Here is a 26,971-nt window from a genome sequence, read left to right as displayed (position 1 = left end):
AATGTACCGAGGTTGAGATTAGTACATACAAGTTGGGGATTTCTAGAAGGTATAGCGGATCCTCAGACCAGCGCTTGGCCCTGAGGCAGACTTGGTCAGAAAACTGCCACTAGCACTCTTGCATCCTAACAAAGTGAAAGGTGGTTCTGCTTTGTGAACTGCTGCTGGGTTAGGTTTTCACAGCCTTATATGACAGTGTTTTGAAAATGAGGGAGGCTGCGGGCTGCCAGGGGCCAGTCGGGAGAGGTGGAGGCTGAGGTAAAGAGCTTGGCCATTCTCCTGAGTGACTGTGCACACTCCCGAAGCCGGAGCTGTTGGGACGCCGGCCAATTAAGTCATTTGTATGTCTGAGCTTCCTATTCTCCAGCATCTCAGCCGGAGCCAAGGGCCGGCTGTGCTAATCAGGAGGTACAAGGCCCTCACTGACTCACTCGCTGGCCAGAACATTTCCTCCCCCGAGACGTCTGCCGGGCTAAAGGACCACAGCCACCTCCTCCTCTCTGGAGGGACCGGCTGGCCAGCGCTCATAAACGGTCTGGACACTCACTTTGAAGTGTGATGTTTCTTTGGAGTTAAGAGCTGCAGATGGAGATGGTAACACATTTACGTGAAGTGCAGCTAGTGCAGCGCAGTAGTGGTGAATAAAGCGGCGGGTAAACCCTGATCATCCTCCAACAACCACCAAAAATTGATAATACTCTCAGACATGCCTTAATTTTTTGAGTGTATTTTCCTTAAAGACCTCATCTTTTCTGCCAACGATACGCATTGTCACATTTTTACATTGCTATATTGAATTTTGATATATTGTCCCATCCCTACCCTCCACTACATCCTTGATTATAAAGCAGATACAACCACATCAGTTATTATAAGCAGAACATGATATAACAAACAGTGAGCAAAACTTTAGGGGGTCGAGTACTTCATGGGGCAACTGTATACTTAATGACATGATATTAAACTGAATGTGATTTGCTGATGTTTATCTGATTATACTGTATGAAAAGTATCTATGCTTTTAGTGGGATTATAATATGCTTGTAATGCATCATAATGCACTTCAAGTAATGTGTTACCCTGGACAAACCCTTCAAATGTGACATATTAATGTCATTATATTCATAATAGGCCCACTTATACCCAGCATTTCAAACTAATGGCATGTCTAATGAAAGCAGAATTAGAACTAGTTTGCACCTTATGAAGCGGGTCAGTATAGATCACTTTCTATGTTCTTCCTATGGTGTCTAGATGACAGATATCATATGGAGCTACCACAGATTTTCGCTGTTGTCTTCAGTGGTGGTTTATCTGCGTGCGGCTCTAATGAAGGGCCTCTATCTGGGGCATCAGTTGGCTGTTGGGATATTTTATTTCTCCATGGTGCTAATTAGACTCCCATCCACAATATCTGGAGGCTGGTTTTCGAAATGATTTCAAATAAGGAGGACTAGAGCCACAGCATGCAAGAAAAAATATATTTTGATTTTATATTTTGCTGGTGCTCGTATCCAGAGTGACTTGCAGAGAGCGAGTGGTCAGTGTCAACAGGACACTGAACCCCTGCTCCCTGTTTACCTTGAGTGACTGTATGAATGAGGTTTTAGTTGTTGCCGTGTGCTTTCACAGTAGACAATAATTGGATGTAACCTAATAATTTTATTTGCTGAAAGTGGTGTCTATGTCATTTAGTGGCAGCTCTCAGTGTTGCATCCCTTGGAGAAAGAATCAGAGGTAATATCTCTAAGTAATTTTATTGCTGGAAATATACTGTATGTTACATTCTGCTATGCTATCCATCCATTAGGGATGGGACGATACATTGAAATTCAATATATCGCAATACAAAAATGTGACAATACATATTGTGGGGCAGAAAAATGAGTCGCGATATTAGCTCCATTTTATTCTGCTGTAGTAATCACAAATGAGACGCCTGACCACCACAATTTCACAGGCTCTCCATCCAAGTTATATTATTTGCACTTTGTAATGGTATTTTTAAATTGTTGTTTGCATTACAGCAAGCCAATGCCATTGCTAGAGATTTCTCAGAAATAAACATAATTCTGCACAATCGTACTTTGTCGTCATTGAACTTTTATTTATTACATTGTATCGTGGTTGTATGGAATCGTGAACCCCATATCGCGTATTGCATCGTATCGTGAGATAAGTGTATCGTCCCATCCCTACTGTCTATTCATCCATCCATCCATAGTTCAGATCCCTGAGATGTCACAAGACATTGACAGAGGTGTCACATGAAAAGCTGCTCTGTTAGAGGAGGTGCCTACAAAGGAAGCCCTATTCAGTGCAGACATACACACACAAACACACACACACACGCACGCCCCTCCTTCATCTGCCATTCAAGAACACAGACACAAAAGCATGCCTGCTCTAGACAGTGTGGATGGCAGGAGGATGAGGTGTTTTTTTCCGCTCTCTCCTCTGGTGTGTCGTCTCACTATCGTTGCCTTGAGCCCCGGAGTGATGAGGCCCCGGCAAGCCGATAGCCCCGCATTGTCTCAACGAAATGGAAATGCGTTTACGGAGTGGGCGAGCCATGAATGCAGGCGGGTTAACATGGCTGATAGCAGTGAGTAAGCAGAGCACATAAGTAGGCTTTATGGCTGATTGGCCTTTTATGGCCTCAGTGGCTCTTGTCATCATTCAAGCTAATGTCATCAGTAACTACTCCTCTGGAGATGGTCACATTACCCCGGACCGGCCCACTGCATTATAACCTACCTATTGCATTACTGTATGACAACTGAGGTAAGATAAGATGAAGCTTAAACGATTCCTGTGGGGGAATTGGGTCACTGCAGCAGCAAAGAATCAAATCTAGACAAGAATACAATGTAGTTTATCACCGTTTGTGTATGTAGGTGAGCATGTGCGCATTGGTGCGTGCATGTGTGTGTCGGTATATCAGGCAGTGGGGCGGTGCAGTGATTAGAGAGACGGTCCTTCAACTAGAAGGCCGGCCAATGGTTCAAATTAATGTGACGACAAGAATCCACCCTGCTGAAGTGAAGCAAAAATAACATTTAACTTCACATATGTACATATCTAGTTCACATATGTACAGTCTGCTCGCATGTTTATATGCGGGAATAGCGTTTACCCAACTTTGTAGCCTGATGTAAATCTTTAGGGCTGGAAATTCTTAGTATACATCATTGTAAGTATAATCGAGTTTATGATTTTATTGTTTTATATTATTTCATATACTTTGGTACTAGCTGATCCATACACCATGGTAACATAGATATGTGAATACACACACCAACACGTTTATTTACATATAGAACTATAGTGTATGGATCAACTGGAGCAGAGAGTCCTGAAGATTCTCGGGAACCTGCCAAGTGACGTCAGGAAAATAATTTTTGTTGTTTTGCCTAAATCGTGCCCATGCTTCACTTATATCGTGCCTATGCTTTTGCAGCTCGTGAACATGCTTTACTCAATCGTGGCCACGCATTAAAAAAATAAAATAAAATTATGATGTCACCTGGCAGGCTCCATAACATCCCTCATCAGTCACATAAAACGGATTACCATTCTACAAAGGTTGGGGATGGTACAGGAAAAACTCATTAGCTATGAGGATTGTCCATTATTCACCAAGTTTCCAGCCCCCTCCACACAGCCAGCTATACATAATACATAACACTAATGCTTTGACAGTAGTGTATGCTAAAGTGTTAGCATGGAGCCTAATATCTCTCAACATAGTGCATGCTAAAGTGTTAGCATGGAGCCTACTGTCACTCAACATGTTAACATGGAGCCTTCTATCACTCAACATAGTGTACGCTAAACAAGGAATGCTTAAGTTTTAGCATGGAACCTTCTATCATTCAACATAATGTATGCTAAAGTGTTAGCATGGAGCGTACTATCACTCAACATAGTGTACGCTAAACAAGGAATGCTTAAGTTTTAGCATGGAACCTTCTATCATTCAACATAATGTATGCTAAAGTGTTAGCATGGAGCATACTATCACTCAACATAGTGTATGCTAAGTGTTAGTATGGAGCCTACTATCACTCAATAGTGTGCTAAAGTGTTAGCATGGAGCCTACTATCACTCAACATAGTGTATGCTAAGTGTTAGCGTGGAGCCTACTATCACTCAACATAGTGTATGCTAAGTGTTAGCGTGGAGCCTACTATCACTCAACATAGTGTATGCTAAGTGTTAGTGTGGAGCCTACTATCACTCAATAGTGTGCTAAAGTGTTAGCATGGAGCCTTCTATCACTCAACATAGTGTATGCTAAAGTACGGTGACCAGAGGTCCCGGTTTGACCGGGTTTGTCCGGGCGGGATTGTCCCGGTTTCAAGCTGGGTGTCCCGTGTCCCGACAAATATCTGTAAAACACTAAAATGTCCCGGTTTTCAACATTCACTACCAAATTGTCCCGGTTTTCACCACAATTAAAATAATAATAATAGTATTATACTTGTTTTCAGCACTTACATAGACGTTTATCATGTTCTGTGCCGCTCATTATAACCTAACCCAATCAAAAAACATAAACAATGCACCACGCGTCTGAATTCAACACTGATTTGTCTGTATGTGTGTCAATCAATCAATGTGTCGTTGTCAAGGCTGTTGCTAGCCTATGACGCTTGTGGCTCTGTCTGACAGAATCTGTCAGTACGCTAACGGTTAGCTGTCATGCCGAGGAGAAAGTCGCTCTTTTCTAAAGACCTCCAGAAGGCTTACTCTTTTCTTCGTGAAGTAGCCGGCAACGAAAATGCTGCGTTCTGCACACACTGCAAGAGTACATTTTCGGTCGTGCATGGTGGAAATGCCGACATAAAAGATCATATTAAGATGGCCAAACATAAGCGGTGGCTACAAGCTAGTAGTAGCACCGTTGCGACCTACTTCAGCGGGGCGAACGCCGGCGACAGTGATCTGAAACTGGCAGCTCAGGACGGGACCTTTGCTTAACGTTACCATCTGGTGAAACACAACCAGAGCTGAAAGGTATCTGACAATCAAAAAATATGTTATATTACACCAGTGCAATCCTTGTGTTTTGTGTTTACTAGTGTTATTATACAGTTTTCAAAGTTTTCGTTTGCTGAGGCGCTGTCCATGGTGTTGAAAGGTGCAGTCACTACATGTGCAAAGTGCTGAAATAATTGTCCCCCATCCTGATGAAAACGCCTATGGTGCGTGCATAAGCGCATACATGTGCGCGTGCATGAACGTGCGGTACACTTAAAGACGAGATTAAATGAAAAATGCCTTTTTAACCCTTTTAGATCACATCCCCGGTCATACTGTGCACCTATTTAACAATATATGCCAAAAAAAATACCAAAAATCAATTTCATGGTATTCTTATATCAAAATTCAATCATGTTTTCTTCCTGTAAAACAAAATATGCCGTGTGCTTACGTAAGCATGCCCGTAACTAATTTCAACCAATAATATCATGACATCCACCCATCAATCAATCTTCAACTTTTAGCGCACAGAGCTAAGAGGCTAAGATTCATTAGTTAGCTAGCTAGCAACAGCATGGTACTTCGGTGTGTCTTCGGGTGTTATGACACGCCCACTTTTCAACGTTCAAATCAAATTCCTCCCAACGTTATGTCCCGCCTGTCTTTCCTGTTTCACTCGGAAATACGTCACGATACGGAAGTTAGATACTCTCGAAATGCCGTTTCATCTCGACTTTAAGGGTCCCGGTTTGGGGGTTTGAAAATGTGGTCACCCTATGCTAAAGTGTTCACTGTTTTCCTTTAAGTAATATGGATACCAGTAATTATAACAAACACAGACAAAAAGAGTATGTAGTATGAAAAGAGTTGGAAATAGTTGAGTGTCAGACCCCCCCAACATAGCTGACCATGTTGTTGGCTTGTCTGCAAAGGGTAGAAATTCCCCTCATCTCACACAGACTAAGTCAACATGGTGGGAGGGTATTTGAGGAATAGAATGTATGAAAATGTGATTATTTTTAGGAGGCAGAGGTGATGGAACAATACCTACACACTTGGGACAATATAACCACAACTACTTAGTAGGGCTGAACGATTTTGAAAAAATGTCTAATTGCGATTATTTTGACTGATATTGTAATTGCGATATGATTTGCGATATTAGAGGGAATGATAACTTTTACATCATTATTCTCATTTTCATTGAAAAACGTATTAAAATGATTATGGTGTGATTTGTGCGGGGATCTGTACCAAACAAAGATGTTTTCTTAAGTCTGTAGAATATGATGTGTAGGCCAGGACATCTCTGTAGCACGACAATATTTAATTTAAAATGGTATTTTGACACACATTTCGCCTTTAACAAATATTGCGCCTCCTGCGATTTGAAAATCCCAGTAGGCCATATTGCGATTTCAATAAAATTTCGATTAATTGTTCAGCCCTACTACTTAAGATACCTAGGATACCTATGAACACACCTACTTAGGATATGTACACTTCTTTTTTTTCCTTCACTCCTTTTAGGCTTCTCTTACAGGCTTAAAGCTTGATTACACTGCCGTTGGTTCATTTTCATCTCACTTTCGATTGCGCTGCCAAGACTGCTGCGCAGGAATTTGAAGACAAATAATCCATCCTTTTTTTAGTCTATTCATAATTCCGACTTCCACTACCCCCAATCTATCAGTCTTTCTGCTTCTGTCTATTTTAGAAATACTCCGGTGACCTTTTTTAACGCGCTGAAGATTGTACCGCGTCCCGTTGCCTCTGAGGATCCCAGCAAGGAGTGCCGCTGAGTTTAAATCCTATGAATATAAGCCTTGTCGAACCGCCTTCCCTCCCTATTAGGCATTCTCATCAAGTATTGATGCCTTGTAGTGTGATAGGTCCTAAACGGCGGCATTTGTTTGTGTTGGTTTATGTGTTGTTTGGTTTTCAGAAGTCGTGTACGCCGATGTTCCAGATGACAACTGCTGTCACAGAGGACACACTTGATATGCATGGGACACGTTTGTGACAGCTTCGCCGGCACATTAACATGCACACTTTCAAGCTCCTCTTTTTCTCTTTTTTTTTACCCCTTTTTTTCCCCCATCTCCTGCTCTGTTTCTCTTGTGTTTTCTTCTTGTTCCTGGCCTATTTTACCTGCTCGTCTCTCTAAACCTTTTCTCACTTCTCTTGGATTTCTTCCCTCTTACTTCTTGCTCGTCATCGTTTAATCCTAATTGGACCCATACTAATGACATGGAAGTATGAGAACAAATGCTGCACAGGACACAAAATGGTTTGGTTTGCTACCTCTTGGGTCGTTGTTTAAGAGACGTTAACCATTTTAGCACCAAAGAAAAGGGAAATGATGCAGTGTGGGAAATGTTCCAGTGTGTACAATGAAACCTGGCCCATGTAAAGAACCTGCCAGGGAGCTGCAAGACGACTCCTCCTTGTGTATTAGAGTAATTAGAAGTTCCTTCTGCAGGGGAGCCCGGGCCTAAATATTTAATCTGAAGAGAGCCGTGGCAAAACATGTCATGCCGCCTGCGTCTTTTGTGCCCGATGTACACACTCCGATGGAGGACCGGCTGGTAAGGCACTGTGTGTTTGCAGGAGCGATTGTGCTAGAAAGGGGTTCCGCGCCTATACAATTGCGCCGATGTGGAGATAAAAGCGCGATTGTGTGAACGTGCGGTATGGGAACATCGGCAGCAGCCTGGCAGCACGGAGGCTGGAGCTTGTTTTTGATCAGAGAGAAGAGAGATGGAGATAAAAAGGCTCTCATCCTAGCGGAGAGAGGTAGCAGCAGGACTCTACAGGGAGGGAAGAGACCCAGGCTGACAGAGAGATGAAAAGCCGCTAGGATCTGAAAGAGGGGGGCAGAGTCAATTTTTGGCTGAACAGCGGTAATCGCAGATGGATTTTTTCTCTTCTCTTTTTTTTTGTGCTCACTTTTATCTTCTCCCTCCCTCTTCCTCTTCCTCTCTCTCACTGTTTGACAGATATGTGTCACAAAGATGTCCACACGCAGCTGCCAGGGAACGGACTCGGTCATCAAGCCCCTGGACACCATCCCTGAGGACAAGAAGGTGAGGGTTCAGCGCACGCAGAGCGGCTTCGACCCGTTCGAGAAGCCCACCAGCCAGGTGAAGAGGGTCCACTCCGAGAACAATGCCTGCATCAACGCCAAGAGCTCGTCCGCCGGCAAGGAGTCGCCCAAACTGCGCAGGCACTCCAGCCCTAGTTCTGTAAGTGGATGGTTTTGATGGTGTGTGTGTGTGTGTGTGTGTGTGTGCGCATTAGGGTTAGGCCGATACATCAGTTTGCCAAAATATGGGGCTGATATTGTCCTTTTATTAAAAATGGGATCTGGTCCAGCCAGTGTGTTCCACCTCTGATATGATGCAGTTTGATTGATTATATATTAATTGTAGAATTGATCAATACTACACTGGTTGTCTATGGGAAGACCTTAACCTGAATTGATTCTAATGAGACATTCTGATCAGATTATATACAAGTATGAAATTATATGTTTTATTAGTAGTAGTAGTAGTAGTAATAGTAGCATTAGCATTAGTAGTATTTGTACTAGTGTCAGTAGTAGTAGTGTTATTTCGGTTTCAGTGGAGAGTTTTAGTGTCCCATGATGGTCTAAATGCTGTTTCAGAGGCTGACAAGAATACAATTCTGGTGGAAAAAACTGAATACTTGGAATGCAAATTGTTAAATTAAAGATAATGAATATCGGCACAAAATATCAGCTATGACAGATTCAATCCACAAAAAAAAAAAATCTGTATCTGCCGATCAAACCCATATCAGGACTCTAGCATGCACTCGATTGACTTTAATGTGAATGGCTGTAAGTAATTTGTATTTTTCAGGTGTTTTTGTTTTAGCAACTAAGCCATTTTCTGTTTCCTAATCTGAAACTAATTAATCAGGATGTATTTTTCTCATGGTTAATTGAAGCTTGTTTACAAACATGATTTTCTTAATCATGCAAATGAGATACTTTCAGGTTTTATACGTATGTTTGCTGTTTTTTTTAATTTAGCTCCAAATGTAAAACGTCTAATTACTGTACACACAAATAAGATTTAATAACCGTGATATGGGGCTTGACTGATTGCCTGCCAGCGTCACTGTGAGATGTAAATGAATTGTTAGAGCCATGATTAAGGAAACCTGTAAATTGGCTCTTTCACGGTCCTATCGCTCAGGCGGCCGCACTCCCCTTCCCCCAACTCTCTCATAAACATTTAATAGAGAACCACTTAGATTGAAAGGATGTAGCAATGGTTGGGTCTACAGGACCACTATTCTACTGTTTCAGTTTCCCTATCGCCCTTCCACTCCATCTAGGTTTTGGCCGATATTCAAACATTATCGAATATCGCGATATTTTGTGAATATCACGATATTTCCCGCAATATCGAATATCCCCCCCCACACACACACACAAACAAAAAACGTTCCCCACCCCTCCTGGCCATGGCACCATGTGTTGCTTAGACCCCAATTGTACAAGGATTTAAACTTATAAACCTATACTCTACTAGTGGTAGGATAGTAAAAAACAAAAATAATCATACTTGAAGTGAAAAATAGTTCTTTTTAAATCAAGTGGGTTCCCTTTTCCACACTCACCCCTTTTTTCTGGAAATAGGCGAAATAACCCCCCCCTCGTAATAATATTGTATATCGCGATATTTTGGCGGGACAGTATCGCAATATAAAATGTTGGATATCACCCAAGCCTAGCTCGATCAGCCAATTCTCGATAGAGATTGGTCAGTGTTTTCATGGAGCGAATAGGCCTTAGTCAGCTGTGACATTAAAAGGCGAGGACAAAAGGAAGGATTCACCAGACCTGTGGCATAATAAGGTCACTATGCTGCATTCATGTCATATGGGAGCAGAGCATGTGAGTGGAGCGGTGAGAAATTCCGCTCCTCGCTCACGGAGCTGTCAGTTCTCTCCGCTCCTCCCCCCACGGCCGCTCACGGCCGCTCCGCTCCATACCGCTCCGCGCTCAACACAGATTTCAGCCCGCTCCGCTCCAATCGCTCACCGCTCCGCTCCAAAAAAGAAAAAAGCTGCGTTGTATTTTAATTATAGCTTAAACACTAGCCTGGCATCACCAGACTAATTCTGCGCAGATGCATTTCTGGGTCGGACTCGGGCATGCTTCGACATGGTGTGAGCGGTACCGGAGCGAAATTGGAGCGGGATGGAGCGGGAGATAAGGCGCCGCTCCAGCTTTTTAAAAAATCCGCTCACTGCTCCACCCAAAATCCTCCCGCTCCCGCTCCCCGCTCGCTCCCGCTCCGCTCCGCTCACATGCTCTGTATGGGAGAGATGGCAGATATGAGTTTCCTACTAAATACTGTTCACCTCAGCTTTCACATGGTAAATACTACTTGGGAATTCAGGGTTCTGAATTCTAATGTCGCCAACAAGAAAATAGCTGTAGTCAAATGTAGCGAATGATAAATTAATTTCAAATCAAACCAACTAAAGGAAAGATTTTCATCACATAAGTTATTTTGTGATCACAACTCTGAATGCCATGGCAGGACACGACTACTTGCTGGATATTTTTTTGTGGCTTGTGGTTGACATTGCAGTGTTTGGTTTGCTGTAGAACATGAACTCAAATGCATCACTCACATGTGTGTTATGTGTGAAACAGCTGAAAATTATTATCAGGAGCAGCCAAAGTCTACAGAAAACTTCAATCATGGCGTCTTGACGGCTTCAACGAGTTTGAACACTCGAACGCTTCCAAGCAGTTGCTTTTAACCGCCGAGTCGTTCTGACGGTTATTCCCGTGTGACGTAAACGCAGCATTATTCAAAGCATTACCTTGAAGCTAAATGTCAAACAGTTGTCCTCTTACATTAGTGGAAATCCTAGTTGAGCCTGAGAATGGCCTCTACCCTTCAGTGCTGATTCATCTGTTGGCTGCATTGTGCACACTACAGTTGGAGGTTGACAGAAGCCAGAGCTCACTCTGTTTGTATGTGTGTGTTGCACATATTAATGTTTGTGCATGTAATTCCTGTCTGTATGTGAGGGTGAACAGCCATCTGCTAACCCCAATACATGCCGTTCTCTCTGGTGTGGTGAGAGTTTCATGCCAAATAGCGTTCCAAAATTTGGCAATTTAAAGTGGTAATCTCCTGTTTTAAGTTCCTGTTTTTATTATTTAGTCTCCATCTCTGTTGCTCAGCACTCATTGCTGTGGTGTTTCTGCACTGCTCTTCCCAGAGATCACCTGTCAGTCAAATTTTCTGTTGATGAAGTTCATTTGAATGAGGCCACGAAAATAGCCTGAAAACTTTCTGAACACGTTGGTGAACAGATTCAACAACAGATCCTGCTGCTGTGATTTTCAATGGACTGTGGGTCCAATGTTTTAGAACATAATTTCGCCAAATAGCATTTTTATTGATAGAAGAGAACATAGCGGAGGGATACCATTTAGGAGAGATAGTTCCTGTTTGGGAGACCGGATCTACTTTCATTTTTAAATACTAATTTTAGTATAAACCAAGATTTAAAATGCAAAATGAGACCCAGGATGCTTTATTGTCTTAAAAGCAGGATCTGTTGTTGAATCTGTTCACCAACATGTTAAATGTCAGTTTTCAGTCTATTTTCGTGGCCTCATTCAAATTAATGGGAAGTAAAAATCTGAATGCTACAAACTCGTCCAGCTGCATCTGATCTTGGTGATTAGTTTATATTCTGGTTTTCATGGTGGTCAAGTGCCAAATAACCCCCATGTTAAAACTAAGTGGAATATTACCTTAAAGGATAAGTTTGGCGATTTTGGACCTATAGGCTATATAATTTGTCTCTTACATACCTGTAGTATTTGGACCCACAGAGAATATTGGCTCCAGAGTCAGCTGTCGGTTGAAACAGCGAGCTCTGTTGCTTCTTGCTGCTAACAATGAGTCCAAATGGGGTTTGTCAAAATATCTCCAAAAAAGCTATTTCACAGACTGTCTTTTTTAGAGATATTTTGACAAACCCCGTTTGGACTCATTGTTAGCAGCAAGGGGCAACAGGAGCTCACTGTTTCAACCGACAGCTGACTCTGGAGCCAATATTCTCTGTGGGTCCAAGTACTACAGGTATGTAAGAGACAGATTATATATAGGTCTAAAATCACTGAACTTATCCGTTAAAGTATTCACCAACCACTTCACTACAGCACGTAAAGAGGCTAGGGGTGGAGAGTAGATTGGAGCAAAAAGGCTTGGTGCACAATGCCGAAGATAGAAACCACTTGATTTCTTATTCTTGGATGAAAAATGCATGAGAAGGGCAGCGGGCTATTTAAAGATGAAATGCATTGTAGTCCAATCTCAGCATCACTCAAAGGGAGATGAGGGGTGATTACAGCAACAAGAGTTTCTCCGAGAGGTCACTAGGAGGAGACTATCTTCACAATATGCTGATTAATCTGAGGAGGACATGTGACAGTGCCCCCTGTGGCCTGGATGACCTATGCTGCTGTAATCAGGCTTCAGCTGCTGCTCTGGATATGCTGGGTTTTTATATCTTTTAGTGGCTAAAAGTTAAACACTATCTTACTACTATTGTCGAGGTTAGGCTGATATAGGTCCGATATTGTCCTTTTAATAAAAATCAGATCTGATCCGGTCAGTGTGGTCCACCTCTGATATGATGGATATGATGCAGTTGGATTGATTATATATTTATTTTAGAATTGATAAGTATTGCACTGGTTGTGTATGGGCAGACTCCCACACAAGTATATATGAATATATATGAATATTTTTAGAATTCTTATTTCTCTTCTTTTTTCTGAGATTTAGTTGTCTCACTGATAAGAATACAATTCTTGGGTAACACTGAATACTTTTATTTTGGGGAATTTTTATGAAAATTGTCCAGTTTAAAAATATTCAATATCAGCACAAACTACCAGCTATTGCCAGCTACAATCCAAACATATTAGTATTGGTCTTCAAAAATACATATCGGTCAAAGCCGAGTGGTAACGCAACAAATTTCCACGCATGTTCCTGACTAGATGTGTCTGCTATTGGCAGCTTCCATCCAAAAATATCAGTAGCAACCTTCCTCTTCTTCCTCATATTATTACTATCAATGCATGGCTGCTAAAATAGTAATTAATTAAACCCTGTTACCACTTCAGTGCTTGATTTATGGGGCTTTTTTTTTTACCTATCTGAGAATGAACGTAACACGCAACATCCTGCCTCGCCTCACCTATCGGGGCCCGTCATGTCGAACGCTTTTCTGCACGGACATATTGCAGACAGTAGCGAATAGTGTGAACAGAGTAAAACCCTAGCGCTGACGGAAAAAGCGAACACGGCAGTCTGGCGGGTTCTATGTGTGAACGGGGCTTGAGTCTCACAGATACAGTTTCACTTCCTGCTCGATCCCAGGAGGAATTCACATGTTTAGAGAAGCCCTCAGAAATGCTTATTAGTGCTGCAGAGTATGACAAGATAATACTAGAGGGAAGATAAACTAGAGAAACTAGCACAGATGTAGATAACAAAGACCAGTCTGTTGTTTAGACATTCTGTGTGTGTGTGTGTGTGTGTGTGTGTGTGTGTGTGTGTGTGTGTGTGTGTGTGTGTGTGTAGCCAGTGGCAGACAGCGGTGATAGCAGAGCTAAGTCATTCCTTGGGGATTGTCTGGAGCCTTCCCTAAGAGCATGCCTCCATTACCGGCTGGGGGCTGGGGTTTGCTTGCAGATAAATTAGTAATTTAAGGGTATAGTATTGTACGTGCGCATTTTAAGCACCAATATATCATTGTCAAATTAATTGTGATACCTTGGTGTAATTATGGTACACAAATGAGACCATGGTGGAGACGATTGGTGGTCTCCATCTCATGCCAGTGGTGTTGTCGGTGGTAGTGTTTCTCCAAATTAACACCACATTTCCCTAGGGCTGGGTACCGACGGGCTGTGCTTTTTTGGCACCATTTCTGGGGAAGTTTCCTGGAAAGAACCATGAAATGATGTAGTAGTTATATAGAAAATGTAAACAGTCTGGTGGAGTCGATAAGATACTGTATACGGCAAAATTACAAACTATTTATTGGAAAAATAAGAGGTCAGTTTGGTAACCCAAGTCATTATTCATTATTGATTACATTACATTAATTATGTAATATACTGTAGTTATTTGTTGAATTCCTTCCTCTAATTTCAGATTTTCTACATAACTACTACATAATTTCATGGTTCTGTCTTGGAAACAACAGAAAAACTACCTTTGAACTCTTTCTCTATTTTCACTTTAATTAGTACATAATGTAATGCGTCTAATGCTTGTTCTTTTTTTTTTAAACCATATTAAACTGCATGTACATAAATGCATAGAACATTTACAAGCATATCATATTCCTGAAATGGTTCTAAATATGAAGCTGGCTTGGGCCGATATTCGATAATATCGAATATCGCAATATTTTGTGACTATCGCAATATTTTCTGTGGTATCGAATATTGTCCCCCCCTTGGTGGAACATAATGTAAAATGCAGTGTAGGGGTCAGTAGAGGCTGCCAGTCGTCTGACCAATTAATGCGGTAATGATTTATTGATGTTAATATGCTACACATAGCACCTTAAATTGTAAATTTTCCCTCGTACAAATTGGTGCACTATCCCAGTGATCTTCAATAGTTTAATGTTGAGTAATTTTTAGTGTTGCTTGCCTAACCTGTCTGATGGGGCGGACATTTTTGGTACCTGACGGGGCAGATGCACCATGTATAGGGATGAATGGTGTTGTGTTGGAACATGCTCGCCCTGAGGCTGCTGGAGGGATAATCCAGACAGGCCCAAAACCAGAGAAATAATCCTTCAAACTCTGACTGTAGGACTGTAAGAAAGTGTTCTATAAAATAACAAATGGATAAAGGACCGTCGGTATCTTAGATGTGCTTGAGCAAGGGCTGGGCGATAATTCAATATTATCATATATCGTCTTTAAATGGGCTCATATCGTGATGAAATTATGATATTGTGATAACCAATTCTGTAGTTGTCTAAATTTATTATACCAAGCATATATGAAGTGAAATGTCTGACAAAATGACAACTGCCATAATTTAGGGAATATCATTTGAGTTACATAGATTTGGTTTAATATCACACTTGATATTACTAGGGATGGGATGATATATTGAAATTAAATATATCGCAATACAAAAATGGGACGATACGTATCGTGGGGCAGAAAAATTATTTATTCTGCTGTAGTAATCACAAATGAGACGCTTGACCATCACAATTTCACAAGCTCTCCATCCAAATTATATTATTTACACTTTGTAATGACATTTTTAGATTGTTGTTTACATTCTAGCAGCCAGTGCCATCGCTAGAAAGATTATGTGGCTCAGAAATAAAAAGAATTCTGCACAGTCATACTTGGTTGTAACTGAACTTTTATTTATTACATCGTATCGTGGTTGTATTGAATCATGAACCCTGTATCGCATATCGAATCGTATCTTGAGATAAACATATCGTCCCATCCATAGATATTACCATGCAATTCAATGTAATAAACAATAATTGGTTTATTTAACACATACTATATGTGAGCAGATATCGCGATAAATATTGATATCGAAAAATGTCCCTTTGATTATCATGATATATATAATTTCTTCCATATCGCCCAGCCCCAATAGAAAATCTACAGTACCCATTTGGATAAAGGAAGGCCCTACCCAAGCGTCCTGTCTCTCCCCAGTCTCTCTCTCCTGTTGTGTTTAGCGGTTTGCATTAAATCATTGATGAGCCGGGTTTAAAGTAACAGTGTTCAGGCCGGATAATGAAAGGCGTCCGAGCTTGAAGCGCATAACACATACAGTCAAAGTTCTTCCTCCAGCTCTCCTCTTACTGGCCCCGTCACATATGATCCATCATGTTTTTGTCCCTTCAGTCCTGATCCCTCCTGATGAAATGTGATACCAAATAGAGGATCCACCCATCCAGCACCGGGCCTCATTTCCTCCTTGCTGAGTCACCTAACAGCTATTACCCAGTCATTCTCCGTGAACTGTAGAGACGTGGAAAAGTGTCTGATTGCAATAGTCATTCCAAAATTCCCTGACATTACACCTCCCAGATGATTCTGCGGGGAGTATCCAGATATTAATATCTCTCATAGCCCTTTCCTATATCTTCTGCGAAATCATTTGGAGACTTTTCATTCATATCTCTCTCTCTCTTTTTCTTTTCCCGCAGCCTACAAGCCCCAAGTTTGGCAAGGCCGACTCCTATGAGAAGCTCGAGAAGCTGGGAGAGGGTTCATATGCCACAGTTTACAAAGGCAAAAGCAAGTGAGTTGTGTTCGCGTGTCAAATCGTCTTTACAGTTCATAAGACCCACTCATAAATGCATGGAATATTGTTTTTAATTATAAAGCACCGCTGTAACTGAATGATATAGGTTAATGGAATCGTAATAACAGTTACAGGGTGCACTTTAATGTCAATTTTTTTTTCTCATATCTCTTAAATAGAAGAGCTGCACATCCCAAGCATGAAATGTAATTTTGCTTTATTAAATTACTATGGAATGGATTTGTTTAATGGTTTAGTGAAGTTATGTTCCAGTGTTTTTGCGCTTTACAGCCACTTTCCCAGGTTTTGCTAATTAAAATGTAATGCTAATGTTAAAATGCATAAAAATATACAGTCTCTGTTCTTCTCGGTAATGAAGTTATTTTGTGTTTCTCCTCACTACAATAGATTTGATTGGTGAGCTTCATTCGGCTGTAATCCTCTGGCCTTGTACCAAGTCTCACTCCGCTGCCGCTAAATTACATTTCATTGACTGAAAGATCGCCGGCGCGCTCCATCTTCACCGGTTTTAATTGATTATTTTTTCATGTCATGAAGCCTCCAGATTATAGCACTTTGTTTTCTCTGCGTTTGCTGCCAGGGTGAATGGGAAGTTGGTGGCTCTGAAGGTGATCCGCCTGCAGGAAGAGGAGGGAACTCCCTTCACAGCCATAAGGGAAGGTAAGAGCTTCAGGGGTTTAAAGATGACCAAGTGCTGTTACTTTGCTGAAATATTACTGAAGTAGGAGTCGATTTACTGGTGTGAAAATCTACTTTGCTGGTCAATTCCAATGACTCAACAACTGACCGTTTGCAACATTTCTGTTAACTCCCGCACCCCTTAGTTACTGTTGCTATGGCTGACAAACTTTGAAGATGGATGCTACCATGGACGTTACAATCCGACTCAGTGCTTCCCCAGAAACATTTTTACTGCGTTATGTCAAACCGCTGCAACAAAAGCCGTACTCTTCTGAGCCAAACTCTCAGTGCGGTGTCGCAGGCTCTGTTGGAACTGTCGGAGCAACATGTCGGAGGAAGTAGACGGATGCTAAGCACGGATTGGTGGATCGCTATGTCAATCATTCGTTTGCAAATAGTCAATTACTTGGAAAGGTGCTGAGATTTCTGGCTCTCAAAACTCACTTTCCCTCCTGCACTCTGTTTTCGAAAAAACCACCCCCCCTTGCATTTTCAACTGCTTAAAGATGGAGGACGGTGCTATGTTCAAGCGACCGGCATCACAACGCGTTTCGTTGTCAAGCCATAAAAGCAAATGACAAAGCAGTAGTATTATTACAGTAGTATTGTCATTGTGACTAGATTCTATGTGATGGTAAATTATGACTCAACAGTGTTAAGGCCCGATCACACAGGACGCGCTTTGAGGGCTGAACAACACGAGGCGCTGCCGTTTTTTGCTGAAGCCTACTAAGCAGAGCAGCCTGCTGTGTTTTAGTGTTGTTGTTGCTAAGCAACCACAGAATCAGCTGATGATCAGCTGTCAGTCACACAACCACCTGTTGTTTATAGGGCTAGCTGGAGTATGGTTAACATAATTTAGCTAAATTATGCAGGTTTTATAAACAACAAAAAAATTTCTGATAAGAAGTTGCCAGAAATTTTTTGAATGCAACACAATTTGCCTCCAGGCCTGCTGCTTTCTGTTCAGATAGTGGTAACTCTGGTCTGTGCTCCAGGTGATCCTCCATGTTTAATGTTTACTGCAGAAGTCCCGCCTCTCTGTTGATCCGACTGGACAGTAGAGAAAAGTACGACAGTGACGTAGGCCACCTTTCCGCTATGAGTTGGACTTTTGTCATCTTGGGGTATTCAAGGCGCTCTTCCAAAAACGCGAGGCACTCACAGCACAAAACCAGCGCACAAAAGGCTTCACTCACATTGAAAACAACTAGAAAAAGCCTGTGCTGCTAACAACAGTGAGATACACTGTGTGATTGGGCCCTAGGCTGTGCTATTCATAGTATTCCCATGATGTCACATGCATTTCCTACCTATATGGTGCTTTACCATATACACAGCTCATTAGCTGTGGCTGTCATTTGATTACAATCACCTATTATTTTCCTATCAAGATGGCCGTAACAGAATACTATGAATAGAGAACCTAAAACTGCCTTATCAACTTCCATTACTGTTTTCTCTCCACAAAATACACTTTTGACATTGTACATATTTTATAGTACATAGTATGTTGAGCATTCTAAAAATTTGATTCTGAAATGTATGTTATTATCCAATCTGTGATAAAACACTGAAAATGCCCATCCCCATTATTATTACACTGATCTTTCTTTTGCTACTAGCTAGCAAACTAGCAAGGCTAGCGAACTAGCTAGACAACAACCAGGCAAACACAAACCAATAATGGAGCTGGATGGATGTTAACTAGCTACTATCATGGTTCAATTTGAGCATTGAATGTTCCAATTAGTTAACATTTCCTCCATATGCTTGAACAGGTTTGATGCTGCAGTTATATGTCCAGTTTCACATGTAATGCTTATAATGGAGAGCCTCTAGAATTTGGACTCTGTGATGAATGTGACTTAAAATGAAGTGAGAATGAACTTGAGTAAAATTACTGACTTCAAAAATACTCATAAATATACAAGTAGGGTAGACAAAAGGGTAAAAATAAATAAATAAATGCACAATTAGACAACAAAGCTTTTCAGTTACAGTAAGAGGAGTAAATGTAATTTGTCACTTGTACCCTTGGTCTAGTGCTACTTAGTTTAAGATCAAAAGCCGTGGTGTTCCTGTGATCCATAACTCCATAAAGCACACATAGGCATTCCATGGTCACCTAGTTTCCTGTGTGTAACTCAGTACATAGTACTGTACAGCAGTACAGCCGAGTCAGTACATAGCATGTACTGTCTCGGCGTCTCCTCCCAGTATGTGGAAGCGCTTCAAGGTCTGCGAGAGTCTTTGGTCTTCTGGCTAACTGGAGCTGAGTTACAGGATGTGAGAGAGAAGACACACTCACCTCCACGGGCAACAACTGGCATTTTAATTTAGATGAGAAAAATGATTCTGTCTGTTTGATCTGTATGATCCAGGGCTGATGAAGTGAGGGCCAGCCAGCACTCCCACCACACACACACACACACACACACACACACACACACACACACACACACACACACAACTCTCCCTGTGAGCGGATCAGAAAGGCACTTTGAAATTGAACTAATTCAGCAATTACTGGGCAGGAAGCTCCCAGCCTAGATACGTGGAGGGAATTACAGACCAGCGGTAGAGAAAGCAATGCATCTAGAGACCAGAGGAGACCCAGGTGTGTGTGTGTGTGCAAGCTGATTAAAAATGCAGTCACTCAGGCCCATCAGTTGGAGGATGGGATGGGAGGAGGGGGGAGTAGGCAGCACATGGATCTTTAAATTGGTGACAGGATCTTTTGAGGTAGCGCGCCCGACTACGGCGCTAACCTACTGCTTACCGAGAGGAGCACCGCTTTTGATCTGCTGATCTGTGTGTGTTTTTTTTTCCCTTAACGTCCTTTAGGTATTCACGCAGGATGAATGTATTCATGAAGGCCCAGTCACTCGCCGGGCTCTTGGCAGATCTGTCCGTCACAGCTACCTCCGTTGCCCTTGGAAAGAACTTTAGTGCTCGCTAAATTAATCACATTGGCAACAGTCTGAAAATCCCATTTAGGCTCTCATAATAAAAAACGGCACTTATTATGCCGCTCTCGCGTTCCATCCTAATGAAACCGTTCCCCCCGCATTGCTTCGCCGTAACCAGAAGCGATTTCTGTCAACTGTTTGTTTGCCTGCGATTTTTGTCTCTCCCATAATTGCTGGAGAAAAGGCTTCGGTTGTGTTACTGCCAACGTCTGATCAGATCTGTGAAACAAAACTTACTTGTGAATTCTTTCGACTTTCTACTTTCAGCACGGTGGGTTTAGAGTACCGGCTATTACCGCTAATTGCAGCGTTCACACTCAGCCCCCTCAGTGGAGACAATAGACAGAGCTTCGCCTGGAAAGCAATGGGCGATTTGGTTGTCTTCCCGAGGCACCGTCTAACTCCTCTCCCTCTTAATCGTTGCTATCTAATCACAAAGTTGTTGACAAATTAACGTGAGAATTCACACCAGTAAATCCACCCTCTCCATTATCCTTCTCTATATTAATCTTTGCCCAGATCCCCCTGTATTCAGTGGAGCTTGCAGAAGGCCCATGTTGCATTATAATGATGCAGCTAATGATGGCATAGATCAGCGATTCTCAACCTTTTTCCATATCAAGGACCTCTAATTTAGTCCACATTTGGGCCACGGACCCCCATTTGATGAGACTTTGTCTCTTAGACCCAAATCTGAGAATATTTTTATTGTTAGATATGATTTTGTCCAGAATTCCATGACTATCTGTATTGTAGGTAGAGAGATAACAGTGAAACTATGATCAAAACAGTCATTCTTCTACATTCTCTAATTGACTTGTAAATGAAATAATGGTGAAGTTTAACAATTCATCAATTTGCTGGGGACCCCCCGGAACCCCCTCAAGGACCCCTGGTGGTCCCTGCACCCCACGTTGAGAACCACTGGCATAGATCATCACAATTCATCCCCATAAGATGTGCTTCACATGCTCTCTCTGTCTCTCTTTCTATCCGTGTCTCTCTGCAGCGTCTCTCCTGAAAGGCCTGAAACACGCCAATATCGTGCTGCTCCATGACATCATCCACACCAAGGAAACCCTGACTCTGGTCTTCGAGTATGTGGTGAGTGATCTGGCCTCGTCTGGTCCCGCTGCACACAATGCCGCGCTGAGATCACCCACTCGGGCCCTGTATGGGCGGACCGTATAAGTCTGAAATTAGCTCCAGAATCTGTTTTTAGTGTTCGTTCAAAAGGAAAAAGAAGCCGCAGTTTTATAAACGGAAAGGAGGTCGGCGTTCATGTGTGTTCCCTGTTTGATTGATTTGACCTCGGTGTCTGCTCGGTTATTGAGTTTCAGTTTTTAATACTCTGCCCGCAGAAACATGAGCTCCGGATGCTGTGATTGACGCGCTCTTGTTTATTGGACAGTTTAAGAATGTCTGTTAAAACAAGACTCGAGCTCAAGGCTTTTTCCAGGTTTAGCTTGGTGCCATAGGATGGCAGCCATAACCACCACCATTGGCATGTCTGTTTATGCCCAGAGCTGGAGGCCAGGCGGCCATTTCATTGGAAGCACACTATGTTTAAGTAGGTTTCCACAACTGTCCTGTCAAATGCTGTGGACAGCTACAGCAGTATGGGTTCTTCTATTGCTGCATTCATCGGAAAGATGGCAGATGCGAGCTTCATTCAGATGGTAAATACTACTAGAAAATACTGTTCACCTCAGCTTTCGAAAGGTAAATACTATTTGGCACCAACTCTGCTATGGTTGGTTTGCTGTAAAACATGAACTCCAATGTATCATCACTAAGTCCATGTGTGTTAAGTGTGAAAAAGCTGATCAGGAGCAACCAAAGTCTGCAGAAAACGTCAATCATGCTTTGAACCTTCAAGTCATTCCATTTCCAACGGTTGCTCCCATAGGACATGAATGCTGCATAAGGACAGGAATAACTAATGCTGTTTCTAGGTTCAGATCAGTCCAAATCCACTGTTTTCTCCTCTCATATGTAAAAAAGTAATGACCATTTCTCACGGCCACATTTCTATGTAGGCCAATCTTTGATCTTGAAATGCCCGGCAAGGCCAGATCTCTCCACCAGAATACGCTTACTCAGCTTTCTTAAAAAAAATAACAAGCGTGATGCCCCCTGTTGGTAGATATAGCACATGTCGGAGGTGCAGTAGTTAGGGGGGGGTGATCCTGTGAGCTGTGAGAGGAGCTCAGCGGGGTTAAGGTTGTGGTTTAGATGGCTGTAGGGCGCTAATGAGGAGCAGGGCAGCGGAGATCCATCTTGGCTTTGGAGTTCAAACAGGCCTTGATATCCAGGGAGGGAGGTCAGTTAACGCTCGGCGCTCCACATGAACTCTTCCCTGTTTGACATAATGAACTAGCTCTGTACTCTAACTTGCATGGATGTACTCAAGTTTGTTGGAAGTAATAAGTCAGCTGGGCATACATGCATAGGTTGTACAGTGTATTACACTGTGTGATGCAGTTTGATTGATTACATGTTTATTGTAGAATTGATCAAAACTGCACTGGTTGTCTATGGGAAGCCCTTAACCCGAATAATAATGAGATGTTGATCAAATTCCACGCAAGTATGCATGAATGTTTTACTATAGATATAAAGTTTTAGTGTCCGATGATGGTCTAAATACTGTTCAGAGGCTTTTCCACCCTGACAAGAATACAATTCTTAGGGGATTTTTTGGCCATCCCTTACAGAAAAACCACATGAATTTCCCGTGTGATAACATGTGTTTCCACATGTGTACACATGTTATCACATGTAATCATGTTATCACATGTGGAGCACCTGAAAATGTTCCAGAACGACACATTTCCCATGTGCAAATCATGTGTTCCACATAGGATTTTCCACATGTGAAATTCATGTGGTTTTCTGTCAGGGATGGAAATGGCCAAATTTAAAGATGCTAAATATTGGTCATAAAATCGGCAGCTTCAGTCCAAAAATATCTGTATTCAACAAGCCATCAGTCAATTTCTATTTCAGACAAGTGATGAATATGCATTAAGAATGCCATATCGCCATATTTTTTGAATTCACAAGCCTTTGAATAAGAGGAATCTCTCCCCTTTTCCATTTATGAATATGTAACATGCAACATGGCGGGGAGTGTTTATTTGACTGAAATGGAAAATTGTCAAGCTGTGGACGTTGTGTTGCTGTGGACCGCTGGTTTCACGCTGATCCATCTTCTTGTGTTCAGCCCTATAATGTCAGCCTGGGCTCTTTTACATACAGAGGGCTTTTCAAGCAAGCGAAATCAATTCATTTTTTTTCTCCTCCTCTAGTTGCTAATGATGATTGACAGGGAGAGAGCAAACGACCGAGGGAGAGAAAAGGATGAGGGAGGGGAGGGGGGAGGGGGGAGGGGGGGGGGGGGGTGGACGAGAGTGATGGAGAGACGAAATAAAAAGCGAGAAGAGATGGAGAGAGAGAGATAGAGAGCAGGTCTCGAGTAAGACGGGCAGGCATGTCTGAAGCCGGTTTGAGCGGCTGTGTGAATTATTCAGGAAAGGAAACACTGGGGGTGCGAGCAGCAGTGGGTGATTGTAAATATCAGTGTGACCCCAGAGCCGCCGCCTCCTCCACCCTGAGTCTGCTAGCAAAACACAGTGCTTAAGTGTAGACCAGGGCAATGCTGCATTCATGTCATATGGGAGAGATGGGAGATACGAGTTTCCTACTAAATACTGTTCGTCTCAGCTTCCAGATGGTAAATGCTACTAGAAAACATGAACTCCAATATATCATCGCAGTTCATGTGTGTTAAGCATGAAAAAGCTGATCAGGAGCAGCCAAAGTCTACAGAAAACTTCAATCGTACCGTCTTGACGGCTTCAAAAGAGTTTGAACGCAAGAGCGCTTCCAAGTTGTTGCTTTGAACTGTTTTCCCCATAGGATGCGCAGTGCCGCATTATTCCTCTTTCCTCACCAACTCTGCCAAGCCTCCAAGTCCATCTTCACCACACACACACACACACACACTATTGCAATCGCATCATAGGTTTTGTTACCCAAAGGTTCCCGTTGCAGATGTTGATATAGACTGGATGTAATTCATCAGAATACAGCAAAATAAAAACGATGCTTACGTAGGACATCTGGTGCAGTTCAGTGATTGAGTTTATTCCTCCAGTCGTGTTGAACGCAGATGTTTTGTCAGGGATGGAAAGCCGGGGATGTGTATGGAATGGCAAAGAACTACACCAATTGATTTTTCTGCGTCTGCCCCAGTGACATTCAGAGAACAACAATAAACCATGATGACATGTCCTCCTCTGTTCTCGTCTGTGCCTTTACCTTAATGGATCAAGGGCTGTAATTGGAAGTTTCTACATCACATATCACTGACATGACATCCAGAGCACTGCAGCAGCTGATGTTTCAGTCTTCATACATACCTCCTTTCACTTTTTCAGTGCACAGTTACCTGATAGTTCTCAGATAGCTAGAAGGAATTGGGGTTTTAGAATGAAAATGTTAGGCTGGGGCAATATTCGATACTGCAGAAAATATTGCAATATTCATGAAATATTGCGATATTCGATGTTATCGATTATCAGCCCAAAACCTAGAAAATATGACTAAATTAACATTGTTCTGTTCCTTTGATTTCACAGCATACAGACCTGTGTCAGTACATGGACAAGCACCCCGGCGGTCTCCATCCGGACAATGTGAAGGTACAGTATGTTTAGCCGGCCTGGTCTTGCGAAATTTGAGCATGAAATGAACACAACAATTTAAATTCCCAACTCATGACAGGACATTTTCTACTGGGAGTGAAGTGACGTTTTATTTATTTAACCATAACCGAAACCTTCTTCTAATCTTTGCAAATTGTTCTAGTTGCCGAAAGTTAACCTAACGTTTTCATGTGATGAACACGTGAAAATGGCATGTCCAATTTTTGCTATTGTCACACAATCCTTTTGTGGTGGAGGGATGTCACCTTAACATAATTTGTGAGTTCATCCTCATTTCACGAAATGTAGCAACATGCAATCGGATTTTATCCTCATTTCACAAAATTTTGCAACACATAATCGGAGTTCATCCTCATTTCACAAAATTTAGCAACATATAATCGGAGTTCATCCTTATTTTAAGGAAATTTAGCGACATGTAAACGGATTTCATCCTCATTTCACAAAATTTAGCAACACGTAGTCGGAGTTCATCCACATTTTAAGGAAATTTAGTGACATGTAAACGGATTTCATCCTCATTTCACAAAAATTTACAACACGTAATCTGAGTTCATCCTCATTTCACAAAATTTAGCAACACATAATCGGAGTTCATCCTCATTTCACAAAATTTAGCAACACGTAATTGGAGTTCATCCTCATTTTAAGGAAATTTATAAACATGTAATCGGATTTCATCCTCCTTTCATGAAATTTTGCAACACGTAATCGGAGTTCATCCTCATTTCGCGACATTTAGCAACACGTAATCAGAGTTCATCCTCATCTCGTGAAATTTTGTGTTGGTAAAGCTGGATGTCTGTAATCTTAGACCATTCCGTCCTGCTGTAACATTATAGCTGCACACACACACACACACACACACACACACACACACATTCAGTGGTATTTCTGCTGTTTGTGAGGGGGGTTGCTGAAGTAAATGAACAGGTAGAAAGTGGGCTGATAGAGTGAATGAGGCCATGGGGGGAGGGATGGTGGGATGTGCCGTCATGCGGCAGGGTGACAGTTCAGGCTGCGTCCGTTATGTAACAGCTCATACCTTTTGTCACCAAGGATTTACATAAGTAATATGTATTTTTTTCTTTCCTGTTGACAGCTGCCTCATTGAGATTCACATGAATAATTTAGGATTATTCCGAGAGAGCGGAGTGGGGTGTTGCTGGGTTCTCGCTGACTTTGCCACTTATTGGCGAGACGCCTGGGTTGTGATTCTTAATCTGTAAACATGTTTGATAGTGCTCGTGTGGCTTTGTCCCTGTGCAGCCATGTAATGCAGGCTTTACTGGAACTACCTACCGTAAAATACAGTCAATTTAATGGTCCAGTGCATAGAATCGCATTTCCCAATCTCACGGTGTTGTCTAATAAAGGACATTTTAATGTAAAGGTACCCAAAATATTGGTTAGGTTTGGCTAGAATCAAACTGAAATCCAGTCTACTTCCCGGTATAAATGACATTGCATATACCGAGGTGTTAATAAATGCTCTGATTGGTCACAGTATGCTAGTTAACGAGTTAGGGACAGTGTGATAGAGAAAGAGCAGCGTAGGCTGGTGCAAAATGACAATAATTCTGTTATTTGCAGTTTCTCCCTTCTGTCCTCATCTTGAACTTGCATATTATCAGACTAATAGAGTTAAGTGGATGTACACACCGTACTCCACAATATCCAAATGAAGGCTGTAAGCACTTAACATTCTTTAAAATGCGTAGGCCTAATATAATAGTGGAGACTGAGAGCAATGTTAGTAAAACAAACTGGTGATGGGAGAAAGAGGAGACAGCAGGGAGGAGGCCTAATGATGTAGTTGCTGACAGGAAAACAAGCCCACTATAATGGCTATCAAGAGACTGTGTGTGTGTGTGTGTGTGTGTGTGTGTGTGTGTGTGTGGAGGAAGATCTCACCAATTGGTATCAAAAACTACTTTGATAGACTCTCCACTCCCAAACTGTCTTTGATGTCCTACTCTTCTTCTACCAGATTTTCTGTATAAAATGAGGAGTTTAGCTGGTTAATAAGCTCACAGCAAGGAGTGGACAGGGTTGCAACTGTTTAATTTCCTTCATTAGTGCATTTTGGGATTGACTGTGAGGGAAGCGTAGTTGCTCACCCATCCTCCAATTTACTAATCAGGGACATAAAAGCTATTAGTGCGTCGACTGGTGCCGGCTCAAATTAACATTTAGAGA

The 26,971-nt window shown here is 42.0% G+C and overlaps 1 protein-coding gene across 1 annotated transcript in view; it reads left to right on the top strand.

The window, feature by feature from the left end:
* The window catches only part of cdk14 (cyclin dependent kinase 14), a 159,735-nt gene that overhangs the window by 37,195 nt on the left and 95,569 nt on the right, over positions 1 to 26,971 (top strand). The window contains exons 3-7 of the mRNA XM_078287238.1: positions 7,987 to 8,232; positions 16,271 to 16,365; positions 16,970 to 17,049; positions 21,052 to 21,146; positions 24,686 to 24,748. Coding sequence (XP_078143364.1) covers positions 7,987 to 8,232; positions 16,271 to 16,365; positions 16,970 to 17,049; positions 21,052 to 21,146; positions 24,686 to 24,748 — 579 coding nt within the window. The remainder of the gene's footprint in view (positions 1 to 7,986; positions 8,233 to 16,270; positions 16,366 to 16,969; positions 17,050 to 21,051; positions 21,147 to 24,685; positions 24,749 to 26,971) is intronic.

The sequence above is a fragment of the Centroberyx gerrardi genome, chromosome 12 (assembly GCF_048128805.1).
Source record: "Centroberyx gerrardi isolate f3 chromosome 12, fCenGer3.hap1.cur.20231027, whole genome shotgun sequence".
Classification (NCBI taxonomy): Eukaryota; Metazoa; Chordata; class Actinopteri; order Beryciformes; family Berycidae; genus Centroberyx; species Centroberyx gerrardi.
This window is presented reverse-complemented; position numbering and strand designations above follow the sequence as displayed.